The 13,229-nt window shown below is 31.4% G+C and overlaps 1 protein-coding gene and 1 long non-coding RNA gene across 2 annotated transcripts in view; one reads left to right on the top strand and one right to left on the bottom strand.

The window, feature by feature from the left end:
• Nucleotides 1–13,229, bottom strand: part of LOC131853139 (GRB10-interacting GYF protein 2) — a 62,772-nt gene that overhangs the window by 19,881 nt on the left and 29,662 nt on the right. The window contains exon 16 of the mRNA XM_059203961.1: nt 10,959–11,075. Coding sequence (XP_059059944.1) covers nt 10,959–11,075 — 117 coding nt within the window. The remainder of the gene's footprint in view (nt 1–10,958; nt 11,076–13,229) is intronic.
• LOC131853140 (uncharacterized) lies at nt 1,510–3,269 on the top strand. The gene is made up of 3 exons (XR_009357977.1): nt 1,510–1,623; nt 1,736–2,018; nt 2,213–3,269. It is a non-coding gene; the product is annotated as an uncharacterized LOC131853140 (long non-coding RNA).

The raw sequence follows: 13,229 nt of genomic DNA, 5'->3' as shown, positions 1-13,229 counted from the left end.
TTATTTATAATTACTTTCATAATTGATCACTATTTTTTCCGTATCCTCTTTGTGTAATGATAGTAGAAATAAATGTTCTCGTTTACTTCCTCATTTCTCGGTGAATATATGAATATGATGATTATGAAAAATAATTATAATAATGCCCTTATTTATATTTGGTGTAGATTTTTCAAATCATGTTGTGAGGTAATCAAAATTTTCAATGGTATAAAGATAGCAATCTTTACAACCCTTTGAATTAGGACTATTATGCAAATGTGTTCCAGTTACAGTCTATCTCGAACGTCTGATGAACTACCGTCTCTTTGCCGGAGTTTTCGAAATGTTTTTCCAAAAAACTGTTAACTTCTCGAATTATTAAAATCTGATGGAATTATCAAACACACACACGTGTATTTTGAAAATTATAACCGCAAACAGTTCTTATTTTCTTTTCGCGCACAAGTACCTCGAGATGCAAGTTTTTCCTGAGTTTATTACATTCTTGTGAATAATCCTCGATCTTCTTTATGTAAATAATTCTTCAAGTACATTATAACCCTAATTACAATTCTAGAACTGATACTACCATCTCATTCTCGAAGGGATGGAATATTATAACTATGAATAAGCAGTCAAATTATATAACAATGTTCCCTTATTAACGGTTAAGGCAGTAACGAACAAACAAATATATTGATTTTTGTATTTAAGCCCACTTAAAAAAGGAGGAGGCGCTCGATACGCCTGTACTATTTATTACTTCGCAAGTCCTTTATATATAAATATCCAAATCAATTCAATATTTTATGAGATCATACAATCCAATAAAAAAAAAAACATAAAAAAACACATATTTTTATCTTTAAAATATTAGTATAGATTTATAAAAGACAATCCAGAACATTGCAAGTTTTGTAAGTAATTATACTTTACATGCTAAGCTGCTTAAATTTAATTTTTGTACAAGAATTGGCACTAATAATTAAACGTACCTTACTTATTATATATATACATAAAGGTATTTTTTACGATATTCTGAAAATTCATAATTCCAATGCCTTGCATATTTTTTCAAATTCATATACTGTCTTGGATTAATGATACGAATGAGCTGAACATGTATTTTCGAGTTTTATATATTTCAGTTAATTATAATCCTAAAATAAACTTGTTAAAAGAAAATATGACTAGTCTTGAAACGTTCATAGTAGTTGCTGTATCCTTTGGACACAATGTCATTGAGTTTAATTGGTTAATGTAGAATTTTTCTTAGTAGCACGTTTTATATGAAGAGTGGTAAGGAACACGGAAGTAATAAGACAGATCTCGGTTGAAGGGTGAAATAAAGCAGTGAAATTATAAAATATTTGGATGCATCATCTGTATCTTTCTGAATGACAAAGCACGAGTAGTCACGGGCGTTCCCCTTCATAACAATAAATCCTTCGTTACAATTAAAAATAAACAATAAAAATAAAAAAATATTGCATTTGAATTTGGAATCTGTCTTTTTGAATTCTGCACGCCAATCTATTTGTCTCAATCTATAGATTTTAATATCTTCAAATATTTGTATGATATTAAAATCAAATGGAGTGATAAAGAAAACCTCGAATCGCTGTGAATGCATTACACAAGGTAGGTATGGACCCAAATACAATTTTAGAAACTCCCCATCCGCTTGGTTACCTTGAACGTTTGTGCACCGAGCTATTAATAGGTGGAACGAAACCTTCTCTGTTTGTGGCAGAAAAAGATCTGGCCGTCTATGCAGTGTCCGTACGAAAATAGCAATTAAAGTAGTAAGGGAAAGAATTTGAAGAAATTATGTCAGAAAGAAAAAAACTCTATTTCGCGAGATGAAGATACTTGTAGCTTCTAGAATAATATCGCGTATTTAAAATAGATGACTCAGGACTGGCACCCTATTACCCAGATGCACTGGGCATCACTGAAATGATAATTTTATAAAGAATATTAAATAAAAAAAACTACTTAAACGCAAAGGGAGGTCATAGAAATTATTTGTTACGGTGAGTAAATTTTTAGAATTACCAATATTTTTACAAAGGGAATGACGGTTTTTAAAAGTTCTAAAAAAACAATTCTCAAAGTAGAGCTTCCCAATCAGTCATCAGAGTACAACGTGGCCATGATCCCACTTCAGTGATAGTTTGGTAGTGAGGTAGTTATGAACGAGTAACTGAGATGTACTTTTGTGTAATAGGTATCAAAACATCGGCAAAGCATATCAAGAAACCATTCTTGAGAATGGTGGTTAAGGCTCTGAACAACCCAATGTTCCATAACCAAGAATGGTCCTTTCAGCAAGACACAGAGCCAGGTCATTAAGTTCGAACCGAGTTGTTCCGAAATTCATCAAAGCTGAAGGCTGGCTGTCATCTAGTACCGATCTTAATCCTCTGGATTATAATTTAAGGTTATAACAATTTGGAGTTGCTAAAGTTATCCATAAGATTGTCGTTAACGAATTTGCCCATGGAAAGAGTGCGTGCTTCTATTGATAACTGGATCAATGTTTAAAGAACTATATTGCAGCCAATGTAGATCATTTATATATTTTAAACGTTTTTATATCAAACTAACACATATTACAGTTATAAATGTTGCATGCAATACAAAAAAATAAAGATTTTGTAACAATATTTATGGCACAAATAGGTAGGCCGTTGCCTAAATGGTAAACGTTGTTACCAGTTACTGATCTGATGGATCGTCACGCTGTTTGTCATTCTAGTTATAACAAAAATATATATAGTTATACAGATTAATATCATGCATTGTATTTCTTAATAATAAATAACATTTTATTTATTTTTAAATCTATACAATTTGTATCAACATTATTTAAATACAACATAACGCCAGAAACCCTTTTTATACCACTTATGGCCAAAATATTTCGTTAACGAAACGAAGCTTTTATAAATAACGTAAATGCTTTGGCCGGGTGTGTAACCATATGAAATGTGCACCAGAATGTCCATTGAAGCAGTTTTACCTTGTTTTCATAGTTCCTTCTTCAGAACAACACACGATTAGTTTCATATCCCTAATCCCTATAATAAGGAAGTAAAGGGATGATAATCCCTAACCAAAACATCTTGTTAACAGAGTATAATTCCTTCAATAGACATTGATGCAGATTTCATATGCTTAACCGGTCATACCCTTTTCTATAACAATAGTGGATTTCCTATTTTGACAACTATCCTATCAGATGCGTAGAGCAGATTTTTTAATAAATTTAATATCGACATAAAACGAACAGCATTATACAATAGGTATATTAACATACATATTATTAAATAAATATATATGATAAACTGTTAATTATCTCATGTGTTGTGTGATTTGAAAGAAACTCTGTAATAACATTGAATATACTTAAGTGTTTTTATGGGGACGTAGTGGTATTAGTATACCACTAGGTTATGACGTTCCCATAAACTTACTTCCAACCAACCAATAGCCAACTTACATCCAAAAAGTCGTTAGATTAAATTGGGACGACATCAAAATACATTTGTGTGTCAATTAATATTTTTGTCTAACTTTCCGATGTGGGCAACACCGTCAACAAATAAAAAAACAAAAACAACTATTAATCCTAGAGCTCTGCCTGCAATGGTGGATTCAAATATATGCTGCCATATTCGATTCAAATGTACCCAGCGAAATCTAGGTATATTAACAATTGCACGACCTCAACAATTGACAATGCCTCCAATCTGGGATAGCAGTAACTGAATTATTCAGTAACTGAATTATTTTTACGTGCATGGATACAGTTAGCAATTTATTATCATATAAAATCTCTTACTCGGTGGATCCTAAATTTCTTATGGTCTTTACTTTAAGAAGAAAACACAAATATGCATATGTTTTAGTAAAAACTTCATAGAAATCAGTTACATTATTGAACATTAATTCTATTTCTTTGTGCAAGGTATCAAATACTAACTGTTACCCGCGACTTTATCTACTCTTTATTTCCATCCTAGGGACACAACCCAATGCAATATTAATTCACAATGAGCTGTTTAGGCATTTAAGCCTGTATATTTTACAAGCAGACATATAAGCTTATAATAGCTTATAAGAATAGTAATAATATTTCATTTATACTATTATATGTGCAGCATCACATCACTATGGCCTAAAGAATGTACAAGTGACACTAATATGTTCTGAAAAGGCAGCAGTCAAAGTACTTAATACTTCTATAACAATAAATGTCAAGCCCAAAGCGTATTCCAGCTAATTCCAATGACCTACAAATAGTATAAGAGTAGAACATGGCACTACTCATTGTTACAGTAATCCACATCTCAAAGCTGGCCATATTTTTTATCTAAAAGGTGTCACTAGTTGGTAGACATATAATCGATTAAGATAATGGTAATATTTTTAAATTATAAACGCGAAAGTTTCTGAGTATTAATGGATGGATGGTTGGATATTTGTTACTCTTTCACGCAAAAACTACTAAACGGATATTGATGTAACTTTACAATAATATAGCTTATACATCAGAAGAAAATATAGGCTATAAATAATACGCAGGTGAAACAGCGGGCACAGATGAAGTTATAAAATTTTTTATTGAAAATTAGATTGTGGAATTAACTACCTGCCAAGGTTTTTACACGGGACTACAGCATAGGGTCAAGAGTGTCTTTAGGGTCGGTAACGCGCATGTAACACCCCTGGTGCCTCAGGCTACAACAACCATCGACCATCAAATGGGCCGTGTGCTTGTTTGCCAACATAGCAGTATAAAAGAATAGAATATACAGCAGTAGAAAATGTTTATCAAATAAATTAGAGATTAAAAGGAACACCTTCCTGTATATAAACTCAAGAATTCATTCTTATGAATTGTATGTATGTAAGACTGTCTGTGTATTTACTTTTAAGGTTATATTTCGTGCAGTTCATGTTTATTGTATATAGGCGACAGTTACTATTTTCTCCATCACATGGACTGTCTGCTGGTTTAACATACGATATTTTATTGAAAAAAAAAATCGTTCTCAAGTAAATTACGAAAGGTGCAAATTATTTGACTACATTCATTAAGTCGTACAGAATCATAAATACTTGCTATATACTTTGCTTGGATCCAAGATCAGTCATTAATTGACAGGTTGAGATGTAGATGTTTATCGTAATAGGTCAGTTTTGAATTTTTGTAGATTCGATTTGCTAATAATATAAACACTATAATATCAGTATAACTTTTCTGTGTAAAATGTAGGTACGGCCGTCAATTCTGTAATACCCATGATACAAGCCGTTACTTAACTTAGTTTGCGTTGAGTGTAATTTAGTTTGATATAAGAATCTTAAATATAACTTTATCGTTGTCAATTTGTAACTGAATTATTCCCTCATATTTCGACCAAAGTCTTAAAAAGTTGGACGAGACCGAAATGTTGACAAATACTGTTGTTAAATAATGTAGAATATTATATTAAGTAGACAGTTAGTAAAATAAATTTTCAACAATGTAATTACCAAACCACGGTGCCAAGCACACATATTTTGAAATCTATTGACAAAATTCATATAAGTATTAATATACATTAAGTTACGGCATATTCTATACAGTATTTAATTTTATAATTATAATATATATATATATATATTACAATTCGGCGCTGTCTGGACACCGTTGAAAAATAATAAATATTTTTCAACAACAAAACAGCACATTATATATTAAATTTATCTAATTTAAAAACAAAATTGCTGAATCGACGTACAAAAATGACAAATGGAAGAAACAATACAACAGATATGATTATTTGAGATTAGTATACAATTATCAAATACTAGTCTTATTGTACATCAACTCAGCAAAATGAAATAAAAGTAGTCTTCAGGACTCTAGTGTGACGATCGGGTTTCGTTGTTACTTTTAAGTTTGTTAGGCGACACAAACCATAAGTTTATACAGAAATTTAATCTAAACATGGTCTATTAACGTAGATTCAAAAGCGTTGAAGGAATCATGAAAGTAATGTGCTCTACGAAACAATATCCCTTTCATTTCGCTGCAATGAAAAGGCTTATTATTTCTTAACAAATTGTGGGATAAAGAAGATTCACAATTGTTTTCGTGATGAATATCATATTTTAATATGTGATATATTTAAATCTGTCAATCTACTTTTTACCCACATTGTAATTTTTAATACATTTAGTGAGAAATAAAGTAAGTATTCCCTAGTTTTTTAAGGATCCTGAAAACTAGACATATTCAAAGTGTATAACCTAAAGAAATTACTTAAATGCAAGTATCAAAGATTTAGGTATACATTGTCAAGGTTATACGTCATCCACCACCTAATAAAAGCAAGAAAAGATACTGCATATATCTCTACACAGTTTAATTAATACAGTAAACATTATACTATTAGAGTGAAGTAAACATTTTTATAAATGAAATAATAGCGCATATTATCGTTGTCTTAAAACATTAAAAATATTTCTATTATCTTTTATCTCCCGTATTAAATAGTAAAAGAGTAAAATTTCTTTGGAGGATATTTTAAAAACACATTTTTAAATCAAATGTTACAATAGTAAATTATGTATGTATAAAACTTTACTTTAACTTTAAGCATTCTCTATCTAAAGCATTAAAGTATTAAATGATAAATATTCTAAAAATATATTTTATACAATAACGTCTTACGAGACTTCGAAGTAATTACCTTGGTATATTAAAGTAGATTAATATAAAATCAATATATTAAGAACGTCATTACCGGACTGAAAGCCAGGGTATTAAACTATTAGACAAGCCAAATTCATGAGATCCAATCTGACTAACACGAAAAATAATTTACTGTAATATGTCTAAAATATATGTTAATTGTTGCGTTCACCACGACGTTCACAAGCTACAAAGCCTCCGACTATCCAACCGAGACTGTAATTTAGACGTTGTATTTATAAGCAAAAATATTGTAAGTTAACTATTTTTTAAATCGGTGTTTCAAAATACTCTACCTATATATATCAATATTATAGAATAAACGGTGACATACATAGTACCCTATTACCATTTACGTAGAATAAGCTGTTATACTGTGTTTAATGTTAGCTCTGTACCCAATAATTAACTGGCGATACCTTTAACCCATTCATTATAAAAAAAGTAATTTTTGAATAGATTATTATCCTTTATACTAATGACAGAGTCTACTGCCATTTTATTTTCATTGTTATAACTTGGTTTATTTCATCTGAGATATCACCTGATGGAATGTGATAACCGTATATATACATGAATAGCGATATCAGCAATTATAAACAAATGATGGCCAGCCCACTCATTAATAATTTTGCTGATGTTCTATTTTATCCACACTGCATGGACCACCTTGGTAGGTGTATCATATATCTGGCTACGTCAATATTACTGCGTGTCGAGCTAAAATGTAGCATAGTCAATTTTACTAGGAACAACGCCTTAGTGTTATGTGTTCCCAAAGAAATTAATTATTTAAATGTGTTGTTTGTTTTAATTATATCTAAATTGCAAACTTTTTGTCAGTCTTCCGAGAGTATCGAAAAATATGACTGAATTTCAGAATTAATAAAAGAAACATCCACCTAAATCTATAATAAATGTTACACAGTAAAGTCGTCATAAAAACTAAAATAAATCTTTCAGTATAAGCAGCGACACCTAACAGACAACTGGTACTGTTCTGATTATTCAGCCAGACTTGCATATTCCTAAACCGGAGCCGGAGGCGGCAACAAAGCGTTAAAAACACAAAAGACGACACTTTTGTACTGTCTATATAGTACAATGCCATGGATACGATAAATCCGTACGTAGCCTATAAACGCCTGCTGTGAACCTAGTATCGGGCCCATGTTGAATGCATACTTTATGACAATCTCGAAAACAGAGATATAAAATCGTTATATATGTATGTTAGTAATCAATGCGTGTCTTCTTTTCAAAACTAGCAGGCAAGGACGTCTTCATATTTTGGATCAAATTAATTTAGAAGTGTATTGACTACATTATGATATTCTATATATGGGTAGGTACATATACTATATAGTATTATATTAATATAAAGCAACTTAAATAAAAATAACATGTATATAACTAAATAAAGAGCTTAAAATGTAATTACACTGGCTTCACATCAAAGGGAATTCTGAAATATTATTCATTTCAGAATTTAAATCCAGATGAAAGTAGTTACGTTGCAAAATTGTAAAATAAATACGTTCCGATAATTTCAGTTAAAAGCAATTTTAATTAAATTTATCCAATGATACCTCCGGCATAAAAACTGACAGTTTTAATTTGTTGGGAATGAGAACCGTCAGTAACAGAATGAAATAGTCCGATCGATATTGTCCGTATGAAGTAATCATGTTGTATGCATTATGTATATTAAAGTAATATACTTTATAATTACATGAATAACGCTGAATATTAGAGTCAGCGGTGAGTAGAATATATAACTAACTTTCAAGGATCTAGGTAAAGATGTTTCATAGCATTGCACAGCCCATCTTGTCAGACTGAAACAAGCTACTTCTCAATAAATGGCCTAGTTGTGTCTGTCCCAAAATACCTCCAATCGAATCGAAACGTGGCCTACTAGTTTCCAATACCAAATTACAGACCGGAAATAGTCGAGATCGAACTTGGTAACCACACAAAGCGTTGTGCGGCATAAATCCATTAACGGATAACACGACAACAACCACATTAATTACAGATATTTGACATAGACATTGTACAAATTGGTGGTAACCTATATTTTTGGCGCCAAATAGCTTGCTTTGTAAGCTGTGTTTCGGTTGAAGGATGAGATAAAACAGTGAACATATAGAAAATGGAGGCATGACATTAAAGATTCATACATACATATTTGAAATTATTAGAGAATTATCCAGCGATGGTAACGCATGAGGGGATAACAATTAAGAGTCATTTAGTGCTCTTCATGTACATTGGTCACATTTAATATTTAAGATTCGATGGAACGCCAGCTTGTTGACCTTTACCGGTTAAAATTTTAGTGTTGTGTGTATTTTTTAACGCCACATAATAAAAAAAAATGTTTAAGAATAAAAATTGAAAAAAAATATTTGGTGTCAGCCACCCTTAACACTTAGTGGTATAAAAATTAATTATAAACCTATTCTCAGACCTACTGAATATACATATAAAATTTCATCGAAATCGGTCCACCCGTTTCGGAGGAATATAATCACGAAACCTGTGAGATGAGAATTTTATATATTAGATTAATCTCCGTGAAAGAAGCGACTGTTGCATTCACCAGTTGTCAGCTGATAACGGCTCGACTACGCCGTCCGGGACCATAATCGGGAAGAAATGCATTTATGTACCCCGGGGGATATGTTGAGTCGTTTATGTAAACTTGTGTCTCTTCTGCCGTCAAGTTAAGATTATGAAAGTTGTATTTCAGTTCGTAGATAGGTAAAGCACAGAAATTATATGGTACGACAGTATAACAACTTGATCCTCAGAAATGGCAACAAAATATAAGCACCACGGCTTCCTAATGTATTATTATATGACGCCGAAGTGGTGCAGATAACTTTTCATTATGTAGGCAATCAGCTTGTTTGCCAATGATATTTAAAATATATATATTGTAACAAGAATTTCAAATAACCCTACAGCTGTATTAATTCTATATTAATAATGCAATGTAATTACAAAAATAATTTAAAAATGGAACGTCACCATAGGTTGCCTTACATCCAAATTGTAAGTGTTATGTCTTAATTGAATAAAAAGATTTGTCGAACCTACGATAGGTTCCTCCTTTCTTTCTATTTCAATACAATAATTAATATTTTTGAAAGTAGCGTCATAAGCACTGTTAAGTGTATTTTAATAATTTAGCTGAATAATGACGTATTAACTGTTATGTATTTATTTAATGTACATATATATTAACGAAGGGTTTAGTCATGGATAAAATATGCATATTAATGTACAAAATTAATAATATTGAACCATTTCCACACGTGTTTTTGGTAAATTGTAATAATTATAGATGCATGATATAATAATTGTTATAAAAATTGTTATTTATATATAATATTGCATAATAAAAATACAAACCTCTACAGAGTCGTTCATGATTCCTTTGTTAAAAGCAGTAAATAGAAATTTGCTGACTATTGTCATTGTTAATGATAATAGCAATAAGTCAAATTTCAAAACATGGTTCCGAAAATTATTCAGTGTCCCGATATCTTTAAAAATATAATATTTATGTTTTAAATGTTTTAATACAATTCTTTCTTTATTCACGATAACAATTTCCAGAACCATGCAGAGCAGCCGTTAAATAACCAAGAGCATGATGAGAAAATACCACAATCTGATCAAAATATATAAATAATACACGTTATTGAACGTACATATATTGTATATTATTACGAAATTAAAACCTTATTATCGCATCATACTAGTTCGAAAGAAAAAAGAAGTCCGATTAAATATTAAGTTAAGTAAAATAATTGATGTCTAAAACAATATACACTAGTTATCAAATAGAACGACTATTATTCACATAAACCAAAAAAAAAATAAAAGTGCAACTAGCACCAAAATTAAATTCGTTGATCTCTTGGTGAAATATTCCAAATTTCCGTGGTTTAATCACTGACGACAGTGAATTTAATAATAGAAAATGATAATCTTTAAGTAAACTGTATTTTCAGCCAATTTCAAATTGTCATAGCATACTCTTTTCTGGTTAACTAACGTGAAGTTATTTCTGTAGAATACCTGATGCAAGTAGATAATAAACGAAATGTTTATCTATCTATTCTAAGTATCTTTTCATTTTTGCTTTTAAATATTTAATCCGACCACAATTTACCATATTATTAAATGTATAACAAAGAAAAGATGCAGTACATACCTGCTGGTCCCAGAAATACATGAGAGAGTTGACGCGTGATTCGTTATTGTTATTAATAGCTTGTTGCATCCACATCATGTCCGGAGCAGTGCTGGGCTGGCTCCATAGTGATTCCACCTGGAAAGAGGCAATATTATACAATCTGCTTAAATATTCTAGAGACCAGCTGTATCCGACTGATTTCCCGCTCGATATCGCAAATTACTAGCCAACTACGTTATTGGTCCTAAAAATAAAACAACTCATCAAATATTCTCGGCCCTACTGTTCGATACAGTAAAACAAAAAGAAATACGTATTAAATACCGACATGATTTTTTTATTTAAATCTTTTTTATTACACCGTATCAGTAAATGCAATAACACACGTTCGAACCACACAACGGATTCCGTATTCAATCGTGCGAAGGACAGTTGAGGTCTTGAAAATCGTGACGTCACTATGAAGCGCGCACAACTGCATTTTTAAATAAACAGCCGCCGAAAATTATTTGCGTCGCAATTAGAAACGTAATAATTTAAATAAACGCGAGAGAAACTGATTTTATACCTCTATTATGAATTATTCGCGTACTGATAGCACGGAAACAATTGCACGGTGCAGCGAACGGTGCAGCCGTGTGGTTTCAAGAGCGGACCACATCGCATAGTAACTTTAATCGGTGCATTCGAACAAAGTTCAGACGTGTGTTATAGCTATAAAGCTTACATGTCTGATGGAGGGCAGGTGCGGGGAGGCATAAAAGGGGATGCGTTCTGGCGAGTTATCGATTTAAGTTGACCGACTTACAGATGATTACTGTTCCATCAGTTTCCGAATGAGAGAATTAATTTCTAGTTATTAAAAACGAGTTTAATTCGTGTAATTTCAAAATTTAAATAAATATTATATAATTATGATTAAATATTACATAAAAATCACATTACAAAATGGAAGCTTGCAACTACGAACTTTACTACTAAATTACAATTCAATTTTTCCACTGCGGACGATATTTGAACGAAATTCAATTCAAATAACGCAGTGCAATGAATGTAGTCCAGAGTAAAAATATGTCATTGAAATATAGTTCGTTCCGACCGTATATTAGGTCCCTACAGGCCGATTGAAAAGAAGTTTGTACTAGAAAATGAACAAACTTTTGTTTGGAACTTTTGATTTCCCATTTGGTACATACCTGATTTGAAATTTTACAATTGTTTCTGAATTTCCATAAATTACATACATTCGAATAGTCACATACTGTTTTTTTGTTAATTTTACTCGTTTATGGTAGAAATAAATAGCTTGTGAATGTTACGTGTAACGTCAGTAAACTTATGTTTAGGTAGAGCAAGCGAAACACGACACGACAGATTTGGCGCCAGATCGGGTGGCCCAATCAGTCACATCCTGACAAATCCGTACGTGAGTGACACTAGTTGAGTTAATCGAGTCGACATGCTTGTGAGTGCAGAAAGAACGCACGATCACAGGATGCATCACCATAACCAATCAAGTGTCATATCACGTTGATAGGCACTTTTAAACAACAGGGAGTCATAGTATGAACATATTCAACAGACAATGTGTTGAAAAAAAAAGAAAAACAAACATTTTAAAAATGGAACAAAATTGAATGGAACAAGACTGATCGTACAAGTACGAGTTTGTGGTGAAATAAATTATACAATAATAATAACTATGAAAACAGATACAATAAGATGACAACTAAATTAAAAGGACCATCTTGAATAATTCATCATCTCAGCCTGGAAGACGTCCACTGATGAACAAAGGCCTTCCCAAAAGAACTCCATGACGATCGATCCTATCTTGAATAATTACGAAGATAATATGACATCAGTCAGCACAAAGTACGCGAATAATTTTTTTTTTAAATTATTAAAATGAGCGATTTTTTTTATGCGGGCGCATTAAAAAAATCTCTCGTAATAACAGCTGTACAAAAAAATTGTGATATTTTATATAATAAAAAAAACTAGCGGTACTTGCCTTTTACGGCTGGGTTGAGCAATATAACACATAATATATACACATCTACAACAAAGTACCTGTCAAACAAGTGTTCTTTCATCAGCTATTCTTATAAATTTCAGAAATACCTTACACATACATAAAACTCAGAATATCCGTATTCTCTTACATTCCAAGGGAGTTAATATTAATCACATGATAACCCTATGGAGCAATAAAACGCATATAATGAATGAAACTTTATTTAAAACACGTTTAAGGATAGGTTTAGGAATTATGAAGGAATAAATAAA

Source organism: Achroia grisella, unplaced genomic scaffold (assembly GCF_030625045.1).
Source record: "Achroia grisella isolate CSIRO2021 unplaced genomic scaffold, CSIRO_AGI_Agris_v1 utg874, whole genome shotgun sequence".
Classification (NCBI taxonomy): Eukaryota; Metazoa; Arthropoda; class Insecta; order Lepidoptera; family Pyralidae; genus Achroia; species Achroia grisella.
Note: the sequence above shows the minus strand (reverse complement) of the source record. Positions and strands in the feature narration are given on the sequence as shown.